General features: G+C 37.3%; 3 protein-coding genes across 7 annotated transcripts in view; 2 read left to right on the plus strand and 1 right to left on the minus strand.

Moving 5' to 3' along the window:
• The window catches only part of LOC105223072 (dedicator of cytokinesis protein 7), a 47,784-nt gene extending 28,079 nt beyond the window's left edge, over positions 1–19,705 (plus strand). The window contains exons 1-16 of one of the 5 annotated variants that reach the window (XM_011200680.4): positions 10,780–10,976; positions 11,103–11,190; positions 11,650–11,828; positions 11,890–12,917; positions 12,986–13,173; positions 13,242–14,041; positions 14,098–14,353; positions 14,440–14,650; positions 14,721–15,307; positions 15,370–15,476; positions 15,535–16,624; positions 16,701–17,564; positions 17,626–17,806; positions 17,883–18,432; positions 18,607–18,645; positions 18,765–19,705. In XM_011200680.4, coding sequence (XP_011198982.2) covers positions 10,936–10,976; positions 11,103–11,190; positions 11,650–11,828; positions 11,890–12,917; positions 12,986–13,173; positions 13,242–14,041; positions 14,098–14,353; positions 14,440–14,650; positions 14,721–15,307; positions 15,370–15,476; positions 15,535–16,624; positions 16,701–17,564; positions 17,626–17,806; positions 17,883–18,432; positions 18,607–18,645; positions 18,765–18,768 — 6,213 coding nt within the window. In that variant the 5' untranslated portion in view covers positions 10,780–10,935 and the 3' untranslated portion in view covers positions 18,769–19,705. Of the gene's footprint in view, positions 1–10,779; positions 10,977–11,102; positions 11,191–11,649; positions 11,829–11,889; positions 12,918–12,985; positions 13,174–13,241; positions 14,042–14,097; positions 14,354–14,439; positions 14,651–14,720; positions 15,308–15,369; positions 15,477–15,534; positions 16,625–16,700; positions 17,565–17,625; positions 17,807–17,882; positions 18,433–18,606 lie in introns of those variants that run through there. The other 4 variants (XM_049446937.1, XM_049446961.1, XM_011200679.4 and 1 more) reach the window with 4 other exon arrangements.
• Positions 19,706–20,234: 529 nt separating this feature from the next.
• Positions 20,235–23,643, minus strand: LOC105223073 (ATR-interacting protein mus304). Its single transcript, XM_011200681.4, has 4 exons — positions 22,686–23,643; positions 21,030–22,626; positions 20,777–20,956; positions 20,235–20,704 (listed from the first exon to the last, which is right to left on the minus strand). The coding sequence occupies exons 1-4, from the start codon at positions 23,445–23,447 to the stop codon at positions 20,457–20,459; spliced, it is 2,787 nt and encodes a 928-aa protein (XP_011198983.2). The 5' UTR covers positions 23,448–23,643; the 3' UTR covers positions 20,235–20,456.
• A 156-nt stretch (positions 23,644–23,799) lies between these two features.
• LOC105223075 (DNA-directed RNA polymerases I and III subunit RPAC1) lies at positions 23,800–25,154 on the plus strand. Its single transcript, XM_011200682.4, has 2 exons — positions 23,800–24,128; positions 24,190–25,154. The coding sequence occupies exons 1-2, from the start codon at positions 23,992–23,994 to the stop codon at positions 25,046–25,048; spliced, it is 996 nt and encodes a 331-aa protein (XP_011198984.1). The 5' UTR covers positions 23,800–23,991; the 3' UTR covers positions 25,049–25,154.
• Positions 25,155–25,244: the final 90 nt, after the last annotated feature.

Below are 25,244 nucleotides of genomic sequence, written 5' to 3' on the forward strand. Positions count from 1 at the left end.
TGATGCGATTTGAAAGTCGCGAGGTACATTCGCGCGAAGTTGGCCGTCAGCTGGCTCTATATAAGCAAAGCAGGCACAGTTCCTGGCCAGTGCTTATCTGACTCTCGCGCTGCGATGTGATGCGATTTGAAAGTCGCGAGGTACATTCGCGCGAAGTTGGCCGCCAGCTGGCTCTATATAAGCAAAGCAGGCACAGTGCCTGGTCAGTGCTTATCGGACTCTCGCGACGTAATGTGATGGCTCTACATAAGCAAAGCAGGCACAGTGCCTGGTCAGTGCTTATCTGACTCTCGCGCCGCAATGTGATGGCTCTACATAAGCAAAGCAGGCACAATGCCTGGACAGTGGTTATCTGACTCTCGCGCTGCGATGTGATGCGATTTGAAAGTCGCGAGGTACATTCGCGCGAAGCTGGCCGCCAGCTGGCTCTATATAAGCAAAGCAGACACAGTGCCTGGTCAGTGCTTATCGGACTCTCGCGACGTAATGTGATGGCTCTACATAAGCAAAGCAAGCACAGTGCCTGATCAGTGCTTATCTGACTCTCGCGCCGCAAGGTGATGTGATTTGAAAGGCGCGAAGCAAATGCGCGCGAAGTTGGCCGCCAGCTGGCTCTATATAAGCAAAACAGGCACAGTTCCTGGCCAGTGCTTATCTGACTCTCGCGCTGTGATGTGATGCGATTTGAAAGTCGCGAGGTACATTCGCGCGAAGTTGACCGTCAGCTGGCTCTATATAAGCAAAGCAGGCACAGTTCCTGGCCAGTGCTTATCTGACTCTCGCGCTGCGATGTGATGCGATTTGAAAGTCGCGAAGCAAATGCGCGCGAAGTTGGCCGCCGGCTGGCTCTATATAAGCAATGCAGGCACTGTGTGGCCAATGCTTAGGTGACTCTCGCGCTGCGATGTGATGTGAATTGAAAGTCACGAGGTAAATGCGGGCGAAGTTGGCCGCCAGCTGGCTCTATATAAGCAAAGCAGGCACAGTGCCTGGTCAGTGCTTATCTGACTCTCGCGACGCAATGTGATGTGATTTGAAAGTCGCGAGGTAAATTCGCGCGAAGTTGGCCGCCAGCTGGCTCTATATAAGCAAAGCAGGCACAGTGCCTGGTCAGTGCTTATCTGACTCTCCCGCCGCAATGTGATGTGATTTGAAAGTCGCGAAACAAATGCGGGCGAAGTTGGCCGCCAGCTGGCTCTATATAAGTAAAGCAGGCACAGTGTCTGGTCAGTGCTTAGGTGAGTGTCGCGCCGCGATATAATGTCATTTGAAAGTCACAAGGTGACATTAAACTTTAATAGATACCCGCATTGAAGGCTATTCCTGTTACGAGAATTTTTACTTTACTTTCTTTGAGAAAGCGATGTATGTATATTTTGAAGAATAAGTAGAAAGAGTTTTAAAGTTATAAGCAATGTCTTACCATTCTTTTATGGTAGTATATATTTTATAGGGTCTGCTATAAACTCCATGGCAAACTTAATACGCCCTGTTCAGGGTATAGTTAAGAGAATTCGCAAACAAGCGCAGCTACAATTTTACAATGGATATGCTGCCAATGTTTTTAAATATCTTCAACGAAATTATATCAAAGCTTAATAAATTAATATTGTCAAAACAAATAATTTTTCATTTTCAAACGAAATGCTTTAAAGTTAATTTATACCTCCAATTATATAATAAGCTTATTTTCCTAAAACTATTTCCACTATAATTCAGTTCTGCTCTTGTTTGGTTATGTTAAGTAGTCACCAACCTAACTGACAGCTATAAATATAGGTCACGCGTCTCTAAGTTTTTCTTTACATTTTTTATTTACCCCCTTTGATTTTAGTTATTTTCGTGTTTGCCTTACATGGTTTTAGTTCAATAGTGTTTTGTTTCTTCTCAGTTCACAAGTAAGAGTCTCTAAGAGTCATATGCTAATTACACTAATATCTGCTTAAGAGGCTTATCGCCATTTTAGTATAGCACTTGTATTGCAGAAAAATGTGTTAGCCAAGCTCAGCTGGTGGATATAAAAAAATATATACATACATACATAAATAATGAAAACATCACCGGCATTACCACAGAGCGATGTGTGTGAATTATGTTTTTGTTTAAATTATACATAAATACCTACACAAACGTAAACATTGGTCGAGCCCATTGTTTGACGACTTTTGATGTGTTAATATCTGCTTTTGATTGATATTCAAATTTTGCTATTCGTAACTCTTTTTCGGCACATTTGCATTTGTATACAAACTACATATTGGGTATAAATACATACATATGTAATAAAGTCGTGTGGATGTATATGTGTATTAACAAATCCCGCTGCTGTTGGTTTTATTGAACTCATAGGCATTTCGAAATGTTGATTATTACAAAAGAAGTGACAAAACTGCCGGAACAACAAAATGATTACTTTAATAACTAGACAATGTGTCCACCCAAATTCCATTCAAAGTATTATAAACATATTTGAATATACATATGTACATACATATATAGTGAATAATAATATAAACTATTATTTATTATATGTTTTATGTTTTTATATCAAATTAGACTATAGATTAAGTGTGGCTGGGATTTTAGGATCACTATACATACATATGTAATATTTATGGATTATTTGTTTTATTGTCACCTCTACTTTGAAAATGCTTAATTACACGAAAATTATTCAGGATGTATTAGCTAAAATATTTCATAAATGTCTCCTGAAATTTTAATATAAAAATGTTGAAAATTCAGCCATCGAGACCTCATTCTCTGTGTTATTGGTTCATCTAAAATAAAAAAAAACTGAACATATTCCGTTAGTATATATATAAATCTCGTTTTTGAACGAATAAAATTGAAAAAAAAATTAATATTCTCACTTTTTCTCAGATTTTGAACAAAAAATCTCGATTTTTTGTTAATATTTTCGCCATTTATTGGTTAAAAAAAAATTCTAATGAAACATTCTTCATTCAATAACTAGATAATGTTATTTTAAAGATGTGTACACAATCGGACTAAATCGGTTCCTAACTTTTCGAGATATCGTGTCCACCGATTTCAAAAACACAGTTTCGAGAAAAACGCTTTTAGAGCGGCGTACTTAGCCTAGCTAGCCTCGACCGTACAAGTTATCAAGGCTGTATCTCCGAAACTATTACTCGGATCAAAATGAAAATTGAGGACAATATTCTCAAAGTGTTTTAGAATTTAATGAGACAAACAAAAAAATAGTTTTTTTAATTTTCAAACCCACCTAACCTTAACTTGAATACCGTCAAAGTTTCATGACATTTCATCCAATAGTTATCAAGTTACCAGGCCAAAAAATAAAAAAAACACTGTTACCTGATTAGAAAATGCCGTTAATGCAAATCAATGGCTTCATAAGTGTTATGGAAACTTTTTATATTTAAAATTAAAAAACATTTCGGGTGAAAACCCGCTTGCCTATCATAATGTTCAAGTAAATTGCAATGTGCTCGTGAGAAAAGACATTTTCAAAGCCTTCGAATACTCTTCTTTTCTTAAGACCATTATTTTTATTGATTCACAAACTTAATCGGGACCATTTTAGACCCTTATGAACCCTCACTCCTCAGGCTGATCATTAGTATATGATTTGAATTGTTTGCGTAAAGCAATGCCTTGGTAAAAAAAATGTCTTTATCGCCGATCTCAACAAGCAGCCAGCTTTGCTGTGCTACTCCAGCCTATCTATATCTCAGGAATCTGATTATGACGAAATTATGAAATTTAAAACCTTAAGGACATGCAAGACTTAAGCACTAAAAAAGGTAATTTAAGAGGACACCCATCAAGCACAACAAATTTCCAGCCTTCGGTAGCGTTTCGTGCAAATTATAGTAATTTATTTATGTGCAGCAATCAGAGCGGCCGCAAATCACAACAAATTGTGCGAGCAGTGTGTGGATCCGATTTGGCAGATTCAATGAAATAAAATTAATTTAAAATAAAAAATATTTTTTTTTTTAATTAATAAAATGAAATGAAAAACTTAAATCGCTCAATCACGCGCTCAATTAATATGCGAACGCACATTATTTACTGACAGCTAGGTTGGCTGCGAAATTTATTTATGGCATTTAAATGCTCTTAACGTTTGTTGTTGTAATTTTTGCAGTTACTTTTTAATTTCTCGAATATTTATGCATATGTTTCTCTTAATCGTTAATTTCATAAAATATGCGCAAGGTCAGCTAAGAGTGCGTGAGGCATCTCTAAGGCATTCAAAATATTGTATTTTAGAGGGTAAAAATAATCGATGAAACGCGATCAGCAAATCTTTATAAATAATTATGTATGTGGGTTTGTATATATGTATATATGTATGTATATATGTATATATGTATATATATCACATTTAGAAATACTCAAGTTGAAACAGACAAAAAAGTGCACAAGGAAGTGTTAACCAATAATGGATAAACACCAAGTTCACGGCAATTTTAATTAGTTAGATACATATATGTATGTATGTATATTATAAGTACACAAAAGCATACGCACGTTTAAACGTATCTACATCAATAATATTGATTTTTTATTGCTACTGCTGAGTCACAATCGTGGTGAACACATGACTATATTTATTACATTGATTTTAAAATTAAAAACTCACAAATTTTCCCAAAAACGTTTTATTTGAAATTTATGAACGTCATAGCGCTGCTTTAAACTCGTATAACTAACATCAAGGAAATACACTGCACGTCAATTAAAAAGTTACACACAATTATTCATCAGTTCTTATATAGGACTATCATGATGATACCACCCAGATTTATATGATATTTCATATCCCACAAACTTGACCAGTTTTAAGCAAATACAAGAAAAAACTGTAACTTCGAAGCTATAATACCCTTCACACGTGCATTTCCTATAGCATAAAATGGTATAAAAAGATCTTTTCTTTTATCATAGTTCACAGTTCATAGTATATGATTCCCAGTAAAACACATAGCAAAACCTTTCCCACCGTCAGTCCAGGCTTGGCCCCCATAAGGGCCAGTTTTACGAATCGTGTTCCTATTCCTAGTAGATAATGGCTAAATTCGAATATTTCTGAGATCAGAGGTCTCTCAAAAACCATAAGTCGCTTATAGTCTACTACTAGCTACCTCTGATTGCTGATTAACATTAATGGACACACAGTAAATAGAAGGAAAGCCTCGACCAAGCTTCTAAAATTCGGCCAGAGAAGGTCGTTCGCCATTATTTCCGTTCACCTCAATTTGTCGCAAAGCGTTAAGAGACAAACCACAAAAAAATGTGCAGTGAACTCGATGAAGGGTTTCGATGTCAATAACCCGCCGGTTGTAAGTTCTATAAGTATGTCACACGCACAATCGTGAAAAATATCCAGTTATCAACGGTCGAAGTGCGGATTTCCTACCGCATTAATGAGTTAATAATTTTCGTGTTTCACTTTCGATTGTAAGCGACAAAGGAATTGCAATATAAATAATGGTGGTGATGGTAACGGTGTGCATTTCTGTATATTAAAAGTGCATTTTCCAAAAATTCAGCACAGACAAACATAAAGATGTTTTTTTGTTTTATTTTAACTTCAAGTGTGTAGGTGTTTATATGCAAATGGCCTGTCCAGTATTATATAAATGAATGGCAAGTGTTTAAGGTTAAGCTGACGGCGAGTTTAAATTGGGTTCTTGACCGCATCAATTTTGTCCCTCAAAGTGTTCGCCGTCAAGGTTGAGATGTAAAAAGGTATAAAAAGGAAATATTTTGTCAATGCAATTTTAATGTCTGCTTGTGTGCATTATAAATACGTAAAAAATTAAAAACGGCAAAAACAATAGTCGGCAGAAAGAAGTGCTAAAGATGTGTGAAAAAATTGGTAAAAAGCAATCAAAAATGCAAGTCTGATTGGCGGAAGTTGATACGAGTATGCGCTTCCAAGTATATCGATATGCAAATGCATTAAGAACTCACTTGTATGCTAATGTGCAAAAGATTTATCTTTATCAGTTTTTCGCATTTCAATTGGCGCAGAAATCACATTCATAAACATAAGTTAAACCCAGTACGTAGTGCTAAAACGCGGCTAACTTTAATATACATAGATGTCTAATACAAAAGCATTTAGTAAATTGTCGCTTCTTCGAAATATGCTTTCGGTTAGACCAGATACCGTATATGGCAGTCTACAGAAATTGGCGAAAAAGTGCGTGAGACTAAAGCCACTTATACTAATCTCTGGTACTCTAACTCATTTCGGCATCAATGTAATGGGTGAGAAGCCACTACATAAACTCGTTACATAAGACCTTATTTACAGTACCGCTGAGAGAATAGTCGGTATAGTAGATGTACTCATGGCAATTTCCTTCACAGACGTCATCCACAGACCATTGCTGTTTACAAGAGCATACTTCTTACATCTAAGTAGGAATCATGAAGTAAAAATATGTTTTAAGTTTACTTCGAAATCTTAAAGAGATACTACCTTCATATAGAGCTGAGGCGTTGAATAAACATTTAGGGTCTAACTATCTAGATCGTAGTTCTTGTGGAAAGCAAAAGAATACTTGTATAAATATTAAAAATTTGTCACTAAATTAATGCTACAGAAACTGATCGTACCCAAGACTTCTTTATCTTCTTTATCTCATACACGTGCCTCTAATTGCAAAATGAACTATCGATGGAGATCGCGTTAACGAATTGCGTCGCTCGGTCGTAGCTCGGTTGAAAATGTCAAATCTTCGGATGAATTGCTTATGTGGAAAGCCTACACTTTAAATCCATCAGTCCTTATATTGTTTAGAATCTGTAAAGTCCTTTATTTCTATGCAAACACTAGGAAGTACACCACAAATCGTAAGGGAAGCTCTGTTTTCTGCTGCCACATCTAATTTTTCTGTCAAACTTATATGATTACGCATTATAACACCCCAGAAACTCAGTCAGAATTGTGAATAAGCACTCCGAATCGATTGATAGCCGAGTTTTCGAATGTTCTAAAAGGCAGCTCGCATTATTAGAAGGCATTGTAACTGTTGACCCAAACAGACGTATCGTTTTTCCACATTCTTTAAATTTTATTAAAAAAGTAAGTTTATTGTCATTCATCCCAAGGAATGCTAAATTGGGCTGAGTATGAAACTGAAGTGTGAAATCTTCCCTTCTGAGGCACTATGAACAAGACTGGGTCCGTTCCGAAAACCACTTTTCGTGAAAGAAACGACTGGCGTACAATTTTGACTCGGCAAAAGTCGTTTAAGTAAATAAAAGAAGAACATGTAAACCTCTTAGTCTACGATCTGTAGTCTCCTACGTTTGTCATGGAAAGTTTATAAAACAAAACATACAAAAATTTGCCAAACTCGACGATAATGGAAAAATTATTAAAATTATTCAGCAGAACTGAATTAAACAAAGGTATATTTTGAAAAATCACGAAAAGAAGTCTGTCAACGCTATGCTCATAGATACTGACAAGAAATCGGAAAAAGGAGAGAGAAAAATATATAATATGAGTATAATATCATGCAGGATATAGAATTCTAAATTGGATGAAACATCTCGACAGTCTTACTTTCGGGGACCTGGATTGATATTAGCCATCTCAACAAATTTAGGCTGAAAGGACTTATTCGTTTTGTAAGAGTCTTCTGATCTGTTATATAGGAGTTTTAGGTAACACAACTGACCGACGTTCTAAGCAGTTGAAGTGAGATCCCTTTTTGGAACGACCTCTTATCCTAACCTAACCTAGCCTGAAATTCTAAAAGTGCTTCAAAAAAAAGTTTCTGAATAAGACAGATTTAAAGGGTGGTAGAGTGAACGCGAATATTTCGTACTTCCAGTGACTGTCAATAGAAGCAGCACAGACCCCAAGCCAGTGGCTGTGAGTACGAATCCGCCATTTATCTACATTGGGAAGCTTTGACAAATCTGACATGATCACCCGAAAAGAATTTTCTATATTTGTGTTCATTGAAAAAAATACTCGTATGTATGTAGTTTTACTTTTATGCTATGTTTGTATTCCATTATGTTTTTTGGAGCTTTCCGTCGCCTCGTCACTTGCCTTCTCGCGAGTATTTGACAGACGGTGTTCGCATCAAAGTGAAAGGATCACGACATAACAATCAGAAAAAAATTTAATTTGAATTCGAGCACATAAAATGTATAAGAATACATACACGCAGACATACAGAAAAACAAGAAATAGCACAGAGATCAACGCACGGCAGAGAACGTTGCAGAAGCGTGAATCCATAAATAACCGATTTCATAATAACACTTTTAATGTTATTTGATCTGCGTCGTGTCGCAGCATCTTCCTTCATAATCTTTAATTAACTAGCGCGGCTGTATTCGAGCGTCATACTTTGAACTAATGTAGAATTGCAGAGCTCGAACAACAAGTGAATGCTAGGCTACACATTCACCGTACAATACAGGCGAACCCACCGACTCGTCTATACAATTTGGCAGAAGATGGAACTCGTTTGCCTCAACCTTGAAATCATGTGACAAAACACGAACAAGCGATGCGATCGTGTTCTCTTTTTTTTTGAAACTTATTATTACTTTGTGTGAGTGTTTGTGTTTGTTGCCTTTCCAAACGGAACTTCACGAAAGCCCCAAAACACAAATGAATTAATTAAATTCGATTTACAGACGTCCGGTTTTTTTATTTAGTAAATCGTAAACGGAATTAAATGTAAGACTAAATCGAATAAATTAATAAAAAAAAAATAATTTATTGTCAGAATCATTTAAAGTTCAATATGTGTAGTCTAAAAAATTTTGATGAATCTCAGATATTACTTTCATACAGATGTAAATACATACATACATACATATATACATATATTATTTATACATAAATCACGTGTTTGTACGTTTTGATGTTTGTTTTTGCGATAACAATCAAAAGTGAATGTAAAACATTTATGTATGTGGCATATAAATATTATAAAAAATAAATTAAAATTATGCATGTAGGCTGACTTTGATGAATGATGCGATTAAAAGAATTTTGTTAATATTCTGCGCTTGAAAGAAAAAAGAAAAAATATCCCTAATATTTATTTATGAGTATGTTATTGGCAAGAATTAGAAAAAAATGGTCGGTTTCCCTTCTAAAATCTTAAGCGATTTAAACGCATCTTTCTCGAAACTACCTTTTTTGCAGTAACTCAAGTTCCAATCAGCCGATTTACTTAAAATATGGCAAATATATGTACATCTCTCTACCAAATGAAGTAATAAAAAATTTAAATCTTTAATATTATTAAAAAATTCGACAAAGCTAACAAATTAGTGAAAAAATCGACCTTTCAGATTTGCAGCTTCTTAACATAGCGACATTGGTACTAATCAGAAATATACATAGCATTCATTTGATAACGCAGGAACTACCAAGGGAAATTTAATAACTCAGGAACTACTCCACTAATATTAACCAAATTTGGTGTATAATATTGGCCAAACAGTTGCAATCACTCCTAATCATCTGAATATTTCACTTTACAGTATACGGGGTCCGGAAAGTAATAGGACTGAGTCGATTTAAAAAAAATTAATTGAACCCATCGTTACAATTCTTTAAAAACTTTCAAACTAAGCTCCTTCTCCGTCGATGCAGAGCGGCCTTTTCAGGCAAGGAAACAAAAAAAGTCCGGGGGTTCACATCTGGGCTGTAGGGCGGCTGCGGAAGCATTGGGATGCCGACCTTGGTTAGGTAGCTGTTTACAAGAAAGGCGGTGTGAGCCGATGCGTTGTCGTGGTGCAACTTTAAATCGGCCGCGATGTCTTCTCAGACCCGATTGACCCTTCGTTTGAGTATCTTCACAACTTCTACGTAAAACTTGGCGTTGACTTCCAGAAACACGTCGCGAAAAATGTTTGTCCTGACTCTGCAGGTGTTCGGAGACAAAAGCCCAGCCGCTCGTTCGTTAGTACAGTCGCGACGGAAGCAAATCAGTCTTAGTACTTTCCGGACAATCCTTATATAAAGCAAGAACATAAAGACATTCAAGCAAAACTTTACACTAATAACATCATCCATAAGGCATGCCATCTCTTACCCAAAAATTTCCCGAGATACCTAATATGAGGCTTTTAATGCCTAGGTCTGACGTTATACCGAAAGTATAGGTCAATCTTTGAAATATATTAATAAAATTCCGAGAACATTTTTCAGAGTTATAATGTGCTCTTTTGTCAAAATGGATGAAATCGGGTCAATAATTCCCCTAGCCCGGTTATCTTTATACCCCACATATTCGTCTAAGTATATCTGAATTCTCATAAAGGAACTAATAAAGCATCCTTTTCTGTAACTCGTGATATAATTGATAAAAATAAAGTCTCAGATATGTATGAACATATGTATGTACATACATATGTATAAATATCAAGTCAAATATTTTTAATGTTTGTGGATATTTCAAATTTTTCATATATGTAAACATTATTTTTAACAAATTGAAACAGACAAAAGCTTGCTTAAAGCACTTTTGAATTGACAGCTGATAATACGCTTCGAAAGCTCAGACATGACGCACGCATACAACCACCAAATTAATGTAAACAAAACGTCATCGATATACGCGAATTCGCCTCAAAAAAAGTAAACAAACACCAACACCAACAAATATTGTTTGTAAACAAATGCAACAGTTTGCAACAGCTGTTCAAAAGTAAACAAACGGTTTATTTACATCCAGCAGCTGATTGTCACTTTTGACAGTTTTGAAAAATAAACAAAAATACCAACTGTCAAAAGTGACAGTTGAGCGAAGTAGCCAGCGGCCATTTTTATTTTCACTTGTACACAGTGGAAAAATCGACCGATTGGCAAAGTGCATAAATATGAAGTTTTAGTAACAAAATAAACTGAATTTTTTGTGAATCTTATTAAAACTGAATATAGTTTACAGAATGTCTGGTTCACAACGCTCTTTTGCGCAGAAATTAACGAAGTAAGTGCTTTTTTACACAGCCGGAAATTAACCGGCTCAGCTCAGTACATGAGCACGACTAAGTGTGGGTTCCCATTTACTTTCACCAAAACTAAAAATGTTCACTTTTATTAACTGTATACACAGGCACAATTCGTCCGAGGTGCGGAAAAATGTCGTTGTTAATCATTTGCAGACAAAGGCAGTGGACTCCGGCTCAATGTGTTCATCAACGGTGAGTTTCCATAGAATAGTAAGTTTTAGTGGTGGGAGGGAGGGTGATGTAAGCTGCTTGAAAATTGGGTGGGGCTCATGTGTGGTTACACAAATGCAGGTCGCTCACCCCATGTAATAAAAACATATTTGTAGGATTAATAGTTTTATGTGTAAAACTGATGATTTATTTTCATAAAACATAATTTATAATATTATCATAATATATGAAATTTGCAAAGCAATTTGAAATGCCTAGATGGGAACCACGGAGACCCTTTAAAATATATACTATACTATATATAAATATATACTATATAAAATATAGCCATATTTATATGTGTATACGAGAACTAGATATGTACATATATTAAGATTATGCTAGAGTAGAATAATACTATCAAGTATTTTTAATCTGTTTAGATCTCTCTTGATAAGTTTTCAAACCACAAATATTCATAAAATATCATTTCTAACTCAGCTTTCGCTTACGGAACCCGTTGAACCGTTGGATTATGAAGAATTTCTCACACAACACATGAACATATTGAATAGGGATCCACTGAAGCATATACTCGATTTTCCACCTACTGATGTGGCTGTTAAAATCATTCCGCGTAAAATACGCACCATTGAACATGTTGTGCCAAAGGAAAATATGTAAGTCATATATACATAAGATTACATGAACAGTTAAATAAAGTGTAAATATTTTTCTCAGCGCCGAACTACCACTCTATGTGCAGGAATGCGTCAACTGTTATACACGTCCATGGAAAGTAGTCGAATACGCACAGCGTCACTACTCCAGTTCCTGTTGTTCACGCGAGCGCATCGACCGTGGCACCATCAGTCCGTCTGCCTATCAGCAAGAGTTTGAGATCGACAAAGAATTCACCTCTTTCGATGAGAACCTAACAGACAAAAGCGATAGTTGCACACCCAGTTCACGACAATCTATCGCCAGTTTGTCTTCAGTTAGTTCATGCACGGATACATTGACGCCGCGCGGCTCTTGGGCTAGTTTTGATTTGCGACGTTCGGTAAATGATCCACTAATACCGAATTTATTAGATGATGTGCCACCGGAACAAATTGATCAAACGAATGAGTCACGTCGACAAGAAGATCGACAGGAAGCGCTCTTTTCACTCTATCCTGAAGCTGATCCAGAGGATGTTATCGAACGACGTTTACCAGCTGAAATACCCATGGAACATTTAGGTCATCGCATACTAGTGAAATGTTTGCAGCTGCGACTGGAATTAGAAGTGGAACCAATTTTCGCCACAATGGCAATCTACGATGCGAAAGAACGTAAAAAGATATCTGAAAATTTCTACTTTGATATGAATTCAGATAATTTGAAACGTATGCTTAGCACACATGTGCGTTGCGCAGACGCAAGCACACAAAGTCGTGCAGGCATTTTTGAGATAACATATCCGAGTAGCGACATATTTCTAGTCATACGTTTGGAAAAAGTATTACAGGGTGATATCAAAGATTCGGTGGAACCGTATTTGAAAGACGACAAAGATAAATATCGCGAGAAAGCCAAATCGAATGCTGCTGATTTCTGTGAGCGTTTGGGTAAATATCGTATGCCATTCGCATGGACTGGTATTTACTTGAATAGCATATTTAATGGCGAGAATGTAGAAAATAAAGATGCCGTTGCTGCTAATGCTGAGAAAGACACCACAATTGGTGGTAATCTAACGTCTGCCGTAAGCTCTAACAGTTTAGGTGAGTCATTTAAAATGAAAAAATAATAATAATAATGGTATTTTATAATTATTTACCACAAAATTTAGATCGTAAAGCATCCACTAGTAGTTTTGATCAACTACGTCGTAAAGCAAACGATATGAGCGGCACATTAACGCGCCGCGGTTCGCTGGAACGCAAAGAGAAGCGGCGATCCTGGTCACTGGATGACTTCGCAAATGTTATTGAAACTTTCCGACCCATAACAATCACAGTATCTAGTTTCTTCAAGCAAGTAGGTGTTAAAATCAAATTTCTTGTATACGAGTATGTAAATTATTACTGCTTTATTTTATCCAACAGGAATCTGATAAAATGAAGGATGAAGACCTCTACAAATTTTTAGCCGAGTTGAAGCGTCCCAGTAATGCAATGAAAAAATATAAATGCATACCCGGTTCAATAAAACTGGAAATTTTACCTTGTCCCGAAGAGGTGAAAAACGCTTTAACACCCGAATTAGCCAAAGTCGATCCTTATCCAGAAGATAAAACGCGTCCAATCAAAGAAATATTGGAATTTCCTTCCACTGCTATCTATAATCCACATTACACATACCGAAATTTGCTCTTCGTCTCACCAAAAGAGTTGAATTTCTCCTCACGCGCCGGTTCGGCACGCAACATCGCTGTACGCGTACAACTGATGGCCGGTGAAACACAAATGGATGCAGTAAATGCGATTTATGGCAAATCTTCATGTCCAGAATATGCCAGCGAAGCCTTCACCGCGGTCAACTATCATAACAAGTGTCCAACATTCTATGATGAAATCAAGTTTGCACTGCCAGCGAATATTAAACAAAATCATCATCTCTTTTTTACGCTCTACCATGTTTCGTGTCAAAAGAAACCGCAAGAGGTGCAACCCTCCGTTGAAACGCCCGTTGGTTACACGTGGCTGCCACTGCTGCAGGATGGCAAATTGAAAGTGGGCGAATTTCAATTGCCTGTCATGGTGGAAACACCACCAGAGAATTATTCATTCATACCGCCGAATGTACACTTACCCGGCACAAAATGGCTCGATAACCATCGCCCCGTCTTTACGATAACAGTGGATGCCGTTACGGCAGTGCACACCTTGGATCCACACTTGGATGGGTAATAAGCATGAAGCATAAAGTTATGTTGAATTTAATTTACCCTTTTCATTATAGTTTCTTTCTCACTTGCGATTATTTGGATTCACGCAAAATACCGCCACGCATTGGTGAGGGCAATATGGAGAATGAAATGAAAAAGGCACTGCTGGAGATTGCTAGTGCTGAGCGTGAACCATTGGTGAAGAATCTGCATTTGGTGTTGGATAAATTAATAGAACTTTTAGTGACGGCCTATAAAATAGGCGGTCAACCAATTTCACTAGGCTCAACTGTCTTCGAAATGCTTTGTATGGTGTCGGCAAATCTATCGGTAGGTATTTCCACATGCCGTGAATACTTTAATTAATTTCTGAATGTACCGTTATGTCACAATTTCTAATCTAAATAAACCTTTAGATTCTAAACGATGACTTGGTGGTCGACCAGTATGGCCGTCAGGCGTTACTCTCCACCTACGTACAGTTCCAATGCCGCATACCACATCCATTTGGTGGTAAGCGTCGCATCACTTACAGTCGCAGTAATGCCGAAGAGATATCGGCTAATGCCGCCGAAACCTACAGTCTGTACGAAAATGTATCCATTGGACGCAGTTTGGATCGCAAAGGTATATAATATATATGTATATATATACATTTTTCTTCTAAAATATAATAACACCAAATTTCTATATTTAGAGCACACGCTAGAATTGTCACCCACATTTAGTAGTCGCGATGGTCAAATACGCTTGCTACATGAAGAATTGGCATTACATTGGGTTGTGGCCAGCGGCAAAGCAACCGAACTGGCCATGTCCAATTCATGGTTTCTATTCGAATTGATTGTCAAATCCATGATTGAGCATTTAGATTACAGCAGCGCATTGACTGCACCACGCAAACAACGTTTCCCGCACCAATTTACCGATGACATTTCGACACTTGTACATTTGGTAACCACTAAAGTGGTGGGCTATCACAGTGAGGAACCGAAGTTGGCACAATCGCTAAATGCCAGTTTGGGTTTCTTCATATTCGATCTGTTTAGCATAATGGATCGTGGTTTTGTGTTTGGCCTCATCAAAACTTATTATAAAGTCTTGATATCGAAGAATGCCTCCATACCGGACTTAATGAATTACAAAATCGACTTTTTACGCATAGTATGCAGTCATGAGCACTTTGTGGCATTGAATTTGCCTTTCGGCACGCCCTACACCACTGTATCGGCGCCCTGCAGCCCCACGCCGAGCACCACGTCGAGCAATAGTCAAACTTCCTATGTGAGTTTAACTCATTTAGTTGTTAGAAAATTGTAATTTTTCATCGTTTTTTATCTTTCCAGAGTTCCATGGAGCGCGCTTTGCATGCGGATTTGAGCGCCGATTTTCGTCAACAACATTTTCTCGTCGGTTTGGTTTTGAGCGATTTGGCGACAGTGCTTGAAGTGCCGTATGTAGCGACTTATATTATTAACTGAACTAATTTCATTAATCTTTCTTAATTATAGCAATCCCCAGCTGCACGGTAAAGCCATACGTTGCATACGCAATCTGATGACCTCGCACGATCTAGACCCTCGCTACAGTGAAGTGGAGGCGCGTGCACGTGTAGCCTCGCTCTATTTGCCCCTACTGGGCGTCGTCATGGATGTTATACCACAACTACACGTATATCTCACAGATACAAATGATCGTCTGCAAAGCATGGGTTTATTGGAGGACTATCAAGGTCCGCACCAGAGTCTTTCCGCATCCACAATTAACACCGATTTCAATTACGCTAACTCTGGCAATCGCACCTATAACTATCTCAATGAGCAGATAAAAAATAAATCTCAGTTGGGTAGCGAAAACACGCGACATTTGCTCGCTTGTTGCATATGGGTTCTGAAGAATCTGGAACGTAGCGTCTTATATCGCTGGTTGCTCGGTCTCAATCCGCATCGGGTGCATCAAATGCTGCAGCTTTTAAACACCTGTATACCTTGTTTCGAGTATAAAGGTCAAAAGCGTTTGCCATCACTCAAACGTAATACGCAAAGTTTCCGCAAACCGACCGACCTAAAAGAAAAATTGGAGGAATGCATACGTGGCACGAATTCGGCGCGTTATGATCTCATCAACAGGCGCAAAGATCGCAATTCGACGGAGAAATTTCGTTGGCGCAAAGATCAGATGCCATATCGCTCGCAATTCTACGACAATGCCACTAAAGCGGATCCCGAACTCGAACTGAATCATTTTATCGAAGGCTCACTGGCCACCGAGATTGCATTGATTATTTTGGATGCCTTGGAAATCATTGTACAGGTTGCCACCAACTCGGAAATGCACCATAATCTGTTAGGTACAGTGTTGAAAGTGATGCTGCACGCGCTGTCGCGTAATCAAAGCACATTATCGCTACAAAATCTGTTCGCCTCTCAACGTTCGTTGATTTTCAAATTCCCGAATTTGTTATTCGACGAAGAGACTGATATCTGTGCAGATCTATGTTTCTTACTGTTGAAGCATTGCGGGTCATTGCTGCCGGCTATACGCTCACAGGCTTCGGCATCATTGTACTTGCTCATGCGCCAAAACTTCGAGATCGGAAATGTAAGTATAATTAATATAAATTAAATAATTATTGTGTTCAACAATATATAAAACATCCTAACTCACTTCTAACCAGAACTTTGCGCGCGTCAAAATGCAAGTGACTATGTCGCTCAGCTCGCTGGTCGGTACTAGTCCTGCATTCAGCGAACAATCTTTACGCCGCGCACTGAAAACTGTACTCGTTTACGCCGAATCCGATCAGGATCTACAGGAAACATCGTTTCCCGAGCAAGTGCAAGATCTTCTCTTCAATTTGCACATGATACTTTCCGATACCGTTAAAATGAAAGAATACCAAGAGGATCCTGAAATGCTGCTCGATCTCATGCATCGCATTGCCAAAGGTTATCAAAACAATCCGGACTTACGACTCACCTGGTTGGAGAATATGGCAAAGAAACATCGTGAACGCGCCAACCACACTGAAGCAGCCATGTGCTATGTACATTCAGCGGCGCTTGTTGCCGAATATCTCAGCATGTTGGAGTCGCAAACGCACTTACCCGTTGGCGCTGTCAGCTTTCAACGTGTCACACCAAACGCACTCATGGAGTCAGCCGTTTCAGATGATGTACTAAGTCCTGGCGAAGATGGCATTTGTTTGGGCAATCATTTTACTGAAAGCGGGCTGAAAGTGTTACTGGAAGAAGCATCGAATTCATTCCAAATTGCTGGCATGTACGAGGCCATGAATGAGGTGTATAAAATTTTAACACCCATTTGTGAAGCGAATCGAGATTTTCAGAAATTGGGCAAAATTCATGGTAAACTACAAGAGGCCTTCAATCGCATCGCACAACTGCAGGGCAAACGTGTATTTGGCACTTACTTCCGTGTGGGATTCTATGGCACGAAATTCGGTGATTTGGATCAGCAAGAATTCATTTACAAAGAACCAACACTAACTAAATTACCAGAAATATTTAGTCGTTTGCAGGTGAGTTTCGGCGCTAACAACAAACACGAAATTCATTATAAAAATTTTATGCGCTTTTCAGAACTTTTATGCCGATCGTTTTGGCCCCGACTCAGTCCACATAATCAAAGACTCCAATTCTGTGGATATAAATTCATTGGATCCCGAAAAGGCTTACATACAGATAACCTACGTGGAACCGTACTTCGAAACTTATGAGCTGCGTCATCGGGAGACCTACTTCGAGCGTAATTTCAATATAAGTGAGTGCAAAAAAGTTTGCATTTTTCTAACCTCAAAAGGCATATATTTAATATGAATTCTTTGCTTAAACTATAGAACGTTTTATATTTGCCACGCCATTTACCAAATCGGGCAAAGCGCATGGCGACCTACACGAGCAGTGCAAACGTAAAACCATACTTACCACAGCTAATCACTTTCCCTACGTAAAGACACGGATACAAGTGATCGCGCGGCAACAAATCATACTGGAACCAATTGAAGTGGCCATCGAGGACATACACAAGAAGACAGCTGAACTTGCAGCAGCTACCAATCAAGAACCAGCCGATCCGAAAATATTACAAATGGTTTTGCAAGGTTGCATCGGCACTACAGTCAATCAGGGACCTATGGAAATGGCTACAGTCTTTCTCGCGAATCTTTCTGATGGCGTAACGGTGCCAACCAAACATCAAAATAAGCTGAGACTTTGTTTCCGTGAATTCTCCAAACGTTGCGCCGACGCATTGAAGAAGAATCGTAATTTAATATCGAGCGATCAAAAGGACTATCAGCGTGAATTGGAACGAAATCATGAACGTTTCGTGGAGCGCTTAACGCCATTGATAACGTTAACGTCCGCGCAAGCACAGGGAGTTGTGAAGTAAGAACTGTTTTTTTAATTTATTATTTATGTTGATGTTTTTCCCCACCCCGCACAACTCCTTGACACCATTTAAAAGTATACTTTAGTCCACACGTCCATTTGTTTATAGCTATACATGTGTGTCTGTGTGTAATATCTAATTTGTATGTATTCTTTTGTTTTTATTTGTAGAGCCAATGCTAACATCTATAAAAGTACACCCTTAAAATGGTAATGTCACCAATTAGTTGGATATGGTGAAGTATATTATGAGCACATACATATACATATGTGTAATTAGTACATATGTACATATATTACTACACTTTATACCGAATTCTAATTTTTAGGTGATAATAATGTATTGTATACCTTTCCTACCGACCCTCTTACATGTCTGTACCTATGGATTTTCTGTGGACCCTATTGTTATTGTAATACTCGAATATGTTTTTTAGTGTTGCGGATTATTTTAAGTAATACCGTTTTTACTAAATATATAAACCGCATCTTTATGAATTAAGTATTAGTACAATAGTATTAAGTTTTGATTTTGAACTGAGTTTTTTCGAATTTAACACATAAATATGTGGAACAGCTGTACTTGAGACTTGAAATTAATTTGAAGGCTATTCTTATGACGTTCACTTTCTTCTTTGGTTTCAAATTGAAAAGAGTTCATACTTTCATAAACTCTTTGTTTTTATTACATTTGTTAACATTTTATTTTTATTTAATATTTTTTATCCTGTTTTAATTGTTTATGCTTTTTAGTTTTTTTCATACTTATTTTTTTTAAATATTTTTATATATTTTGTTATAAATATTTTTTTTTCTATTTTATTTTTTTCCATATTTTTTTTTTTTTGTTTAAATTTACTTTTAATATTTTTTTACTTTTATGCTTAATTTTTTTAAATAGCCGCCAAATATTCTTTGCACTATAACCAAAAATTGATTCCAAAAACTTTCATAATTCATTAATTTAGATTTTTTGTCTGCATATTTTCATTATCTATTTATTCGTAAGAGTATTTCTAGTAATTTCAATGCAATTTATACACATCACTTGAAAGTACTAAATTTATAAAAATAATAACAATATTTAGCACATAGTAGCTTTTTATATAGTGTTACTCAATGAATGGTTTGTACTTTTATATCGAAAGCTAAAGAATGTGAGACACTATATAATACATAACAGAATGTGTAGGCTTAATTGAGCAAATTTTGTTCACATAATTTATGTGTTTTACTTATTTGATTCGAAAATAAATGTTTGTAAAATTAATTAATATCGATTTTTTGGTTAAACATATTTTATGATCCACCAAAATCATAAAATATTCAAAGTAAAATAATTGCAAAAATTTAGGCACACGAGGAGCATGCGTTCCAGAAAATTAAATTAGGAAAAAAAATTAAATTGGGGCGCAATCAAAGTTGTCTTCTGAAAATACCCGGCGAACATAAATACACAGCAAGTAACAACTTGCTAACAAATTACTCTCCCCCAAACAGGGTTGTCACAACAACCACAACAGCTATGGTGAAATTAGAGCAAAATAGTCCGACAGGTGGCAAGGTAGCGAATTTGTTGTTCCGCGTTTAATAAGAGCAAAACAAATGAAATAAACATGAGGCAAAAGGACGAAAAGAATTGTGCATAAAAACATTTGTTGTTGCTATGCATTTCTGCGCGCCTAGTACATCAGGAAAATAATTTAGCAACGACGTAAATTAGAAAATTCGTTACTACTCAAATGGGTACTTTAAAACGAGAAGACCTCAAAGAAGAAATATTGAACCATCTGACTGACTTTCTTTATCTTTAGAGTATTTGTACATTTATTGTTTTTTTTTTTCATAACACACATTAAAAAACAATTCAACAATAGTCACAAAGGATCCTATATGCAAATTATGCAACAAAAAACATAATAATTGTAGGTTTAACAGCACGCACTAAGAAAATTTAGTGTTCCACCTTATTTCATTTTTAAAGGAATCATAATAGTCTTACAACACTACCACAAGTATAATCACTCAAAATTGAAGGCATAACCCTTGAGGCCTTCGAAGAATTTTGCTTCATCACCCGCATAGTGCATAATATTCATTTTTTCTACAGCTAATGTGATATTCACAGATGTGTCGGGATTTCGTGACCTGCTATCATTGGTTAGCGAATGCCATTCATTTAGATCGTTAAGGACATTGACGGGATTGCCCTCCTCATTCAACTGTTTTGGCATAATGTGGAAAGCACGCAACTTTTTAAGGAAATTATCTGTAAAAATAGAAAAACGTGTTTTGAAAATATATAATTATAATTGAAATAATCGTTTAAATTTGAGCATACTTTGTGCACTGTTAAATTTTAAGCGTTCGGCATTTTCCGACCACCATTCAGAAATCAGCCATAGGTAATGCTTTGTGGTCTCTTCGGCATAACGAAAGAGATGTGTCGAATAGTTATCACAAAAAATTGTGTGCAATAATTGTACAGATAACTGGGAAATCTCTGCCACACGCGGAGTTTCTGTAAGAGACCAAAACAAATCAATTAACAGAATAAGCTTCCACCAATATTAAATTCTTTCACTAGCAATTACCAATTTTGCGACCTGTGCACCGCCATTGTCGCAGTAGTTGAAATAGCAGCGTTACAACGCTTAAACACAGTTTTGTGTAGCACTCACAGCGAGTTGCAGTATTACTATTGGTTGATTTCTTGGACCTACTCGCCATATTAGATGTCGAATTAGCCGTTGCACCCATTTCACTGTTATTTACAGAAATTTCACTGGAAATGCTTTTACAACTATGAACTTTCTTTTCTGCTACCTGTTGCTCCGCCTCATCGTCTTCCTCGTCGTCGTCATCGTCATAGGAGGGCAGTAATTTGTGTATGAAATCGGGCGGCTTCATAAAACAATAGTGCGCGAAACGCACATGATTTTCACAAATGACGGTCAGTAGCTGCATATGTGACACACTCAATATGTCATTTAGTGGAAATGCAATCTCCAACAGACCCGCATATACCTGCAGTATACAGGAATCGTTCGAGAATCGATATAGCGAACGCATGCGATCGCTGTAAAAAGTGCTCTCATCGCTGTTTACGCAAATTCGTTCTAAAGCCGCTGGTATACGCGTCAACTCCAGCACACAATGCGATAACTCACAAAATATCCATGCACTTGGCCTCACAAATATCAGCTGTTTTAGTAAACCTCCAACCAGCAATTCTACGTGTTCGCTATCGCCTGTGCGCACTTGTCGCAATAGCACACGTAAGAGAACGGCAAAGGCCTCGAGTACGCCGAAGTGCGCACAAATCTCACGTGAGTAGCCCAACTTTGAGATGGCATGACACGCTACCTGCAGCAAAGCATAATCACCGTGATGTTGCGCCAGTAGTTGTTGTGCAAAATTTGGCGCTCGCCCACACATTACGCTTAAAGCTGAAATATAACGACGCAGGCTAATTGCCCGCTCATCCTCGCATAATTGTTGTTCTGCGTGTAAATTGCGCTTAGGGCTTGTGTAGTCATCGTTACGCAAATCGTATTCATGATAGGGATGCACATTGCAGTACTTAGGAAACTCTAAGCCATGCACATATGTCCAAAACTCGGGTAACGCATTGCAAGCGGACGCGATAGCACGTTCATTGAAATCAGCTGCTTCCGTCGAAGTCCACGACCCTTTATGTCGTTGCAGTTGTAATTGTGCCAGTAGCGTTTGCGCATTGTCCAACTCCAATTGAAATGGTGTATATTGACGTTTCCCTGTGACACGCTCTTGTGTTCGTTCGAAGGCATTTGCACTGAATTCCGTTAAATGCGAATTGTTTGTATCACCTAATCCTGTGGATAATGAAAAATCACGTAGACGGTACAGAATGCGCGCATTTTGTTTATTTGACATTTGCTCCACGTCTTCTTCCATAGGCACATCGCCTGCAACGGCATTTCGTATACTCATTTCTAAACGTTGCGTCTCATCGGCGTGACGCATCTTCAGCACTGAGTATTCCACTTTGCGCAACTTTAATTCCGACTCCTTCGCCTCCACACGTTTTGTCAACTCAGCAATTTTGGTTTTGCACTCAGTTTTTGCAGCTTCGGTACTCATAAGTTTTTCCATTTTCAATGTTTGCAATTGTTGCTTCATGTGACGCAGCTCATCGCGTAGCAGTGAAGACTATAATAAAAATAAAATTGTAATTTCCTTTAAAAAACAAAAATAGTTTTATAGCTTACCTCTCCATCCTTGCTTTCGATTTTGGCCTTCGATTCACTGAGATCTTTTGTGAGTTTAGCATTTTCTGCTTTTAAGGCATCCATACGTTCCATCAACATTTTTACTTGCCGCTCCGTCGCAACCTGACGTCTTGCCGCTGCTTGCTGACCATCTGATGTTTGAGCTGTATTTACTTGTGAAGCTTGTGGAGTTGTAATAGTCATGCCATTTCTACCATTTACTATCGCTATTGGTTTTTTAAAGACATTGTCTGTCTCAAAATGTTGCCCTCGAGTTATTTCTTGTTCTTTTTTGCCATTTCCAGCTACGTCTAAAAGTTCCGCAAAATCATCATCATCAGCGAACAATTCGGAAAAATTGTTGTTTTCTATCGTTGGAGGCGCACTAACCGTGGCTTTGAGGCCAGCATTTACTGTTGTAAGTCGTTGTGTGCTCGTAGTAGCGTGGATATGTGGTGCGAATTCACTGAAAGTAATATCACTGTCAGTAATATTTGTATCCGATGTTTTAATAGCCACTTGAGATTCGGCTACTTGAGTGGCCAATAGTATAACATCATCGTCGTCATCGTCCCATAAATTATTGTTGTTCACATTATTACGAGCAGGACTCTTCACATGTACCTCACCAGCATTTGAACGTATATGATTTGGCCAAGACTGACTGGGTCCTAAAGGTCGTCCTTTGTTTATGCTTACATCCAATTTTGGCTTCTTTGTGCTACGCCCAAACTCCTTGAATGGCTGGAAACGCTTTGCCATAGTGATGATCAAAATGCAAAAAAGGAAACACTTTATTAAACACGTAAACGCTTTTCACATAACTTGTATAGTTATGCATATAAAATATCTTTTAAATGCGCCAGATTGAAAATAAGTTTGACTTTTTATCTGTCCCGGCAAAAATAACAATAGTGAAGAGGATCTCAGGGTGATGCCATATATTTGTATTTGTTTGCTGGAGAATACTTTTTGTTTATTTTTTTAAATTAAGACTTTGTGGAATCAAATTTTATAATTTTTCAGCATATAACAGATAATATGTATATATATGTATGTATATACGTTTTGATTCAGTTTTATTAACAAAAAATCTATTTTGATGAAATACATTTGTGACGGAACACTTGATTCAGAAAGGTCGATATTTTTCCCCTTTCTTTTGTTGACATTTAGCGTCTTCAAAACGAAGATAAGAGCAAAACAAAAAGTTTTTCCCACGTGCCTGCACAACAATCTTCATAAAAAGGGAATATTTAAAGAAATTTAAATCATTTTATATTAAGCAGAAAATTCGTGTGCAAAGATGTCTACTAATATTCAACGTCCACGATTGTATATGGATGAGCACAAGTTAAAACAGGATCCGCATGATTACGGACTCGCTGACGAACCCTTCAATTTAGAAACGTTTAAGAAAAAATTTCAAATCGTTGTTGTAAAGTAAATATACCAAATTGTTTTCTACTGTATTCCCGGCACTAATCATTAAATATTATTATAGATATGATGGGAATGAAATGGAATTTGATATGATCGGTGTACATCCAGGTATAGCAAATGCTTTCCGTCGTCTAATGCTTAGTGAAGTGCCCAGTATGGCTATTGAAAAGGTGTATATATACAATAATACATCTATAATGCAGGATGAAGTGTTAGCGCATCGTCTTGGTCTTATACCACTTCGTGCAGATCCCCGTCGTTTTCTATATAAGACAGAGGAAAGTGGTGATCAAGGAAATGAACATGATACTTTAGAATTCGAATTAAAAGTAAAGTGCACAAGACGTAAAGATGTTAAAGATTCTTCAAATTTCGACACAATCTATAAAAACCACAAGGTCTATTCCGGTCAAATAAAATGGCTACCAAAAGGGAAACAATCGCAAATTTTCAGTGAAACAGATGTGGGTTGTATACACGACGATATACTCATAAATCAACTTCGTCCTGGTCATGAACTAGACCTGCGCTTAATAGCTGTCAAAGGCATTGGAAAAGATCATGCAAAGTTTTCACCTGTAGCCACGGCGTTCTACAGATTGTTACCTGAAATCAAGTTAAACCGTAGAATAGAAGGCAAAGAGGCATTTCTTCTACAGAAGTGCTTTTCCCCCGGTGTAATTGGTATTGATGAAAATGACTGTGCATATGTTAAAGATGCCCGTTATGACACTTGTAGCCGCAACGTGTATAGATACCCACAGTTGGAAAACGCAGTAACTATGGCTCGAGTGCGCGATCACTACATTTTTAACGTTGAATCAGTTGGAGCTCTTAAACCTGACGTGATTTTCATTGAAGCAGTAAAAGTGTTGAAAGGTAAATGCCGGAAGTTTTTGGAAGAAATTGAAGCGGCGTAGAGGACAAATTACTATATTTCTTATTTACCTAATCAAGAAATAATAAACATATTATTTGTTTTTGAAATATATCGTGAAATAAAATTAAATTTCCAAATAAAATTAATATTTAAGCTGTATATGTTTACCTCGCTGTCAAATCTATTGAAATAGTAAACAGTGTAGCCCTGCATACATATGTCATAATTATTTGTTT

The sequence above is a fragment of the Bactrocera dorsalis genome, chromosome 1, assembly GCF_023373825.1.
Source record: "Bactrocera dorsalis isolate Fly_Bdor chromosome 1, ASM2337382v1, whole genome shotgun sequence".
NCBI lineage: Eukaryota > Metazoa > Arthropoda > Insecta > Diptera > Tephritidae > Bactrocera > Bactrocera dorsalis.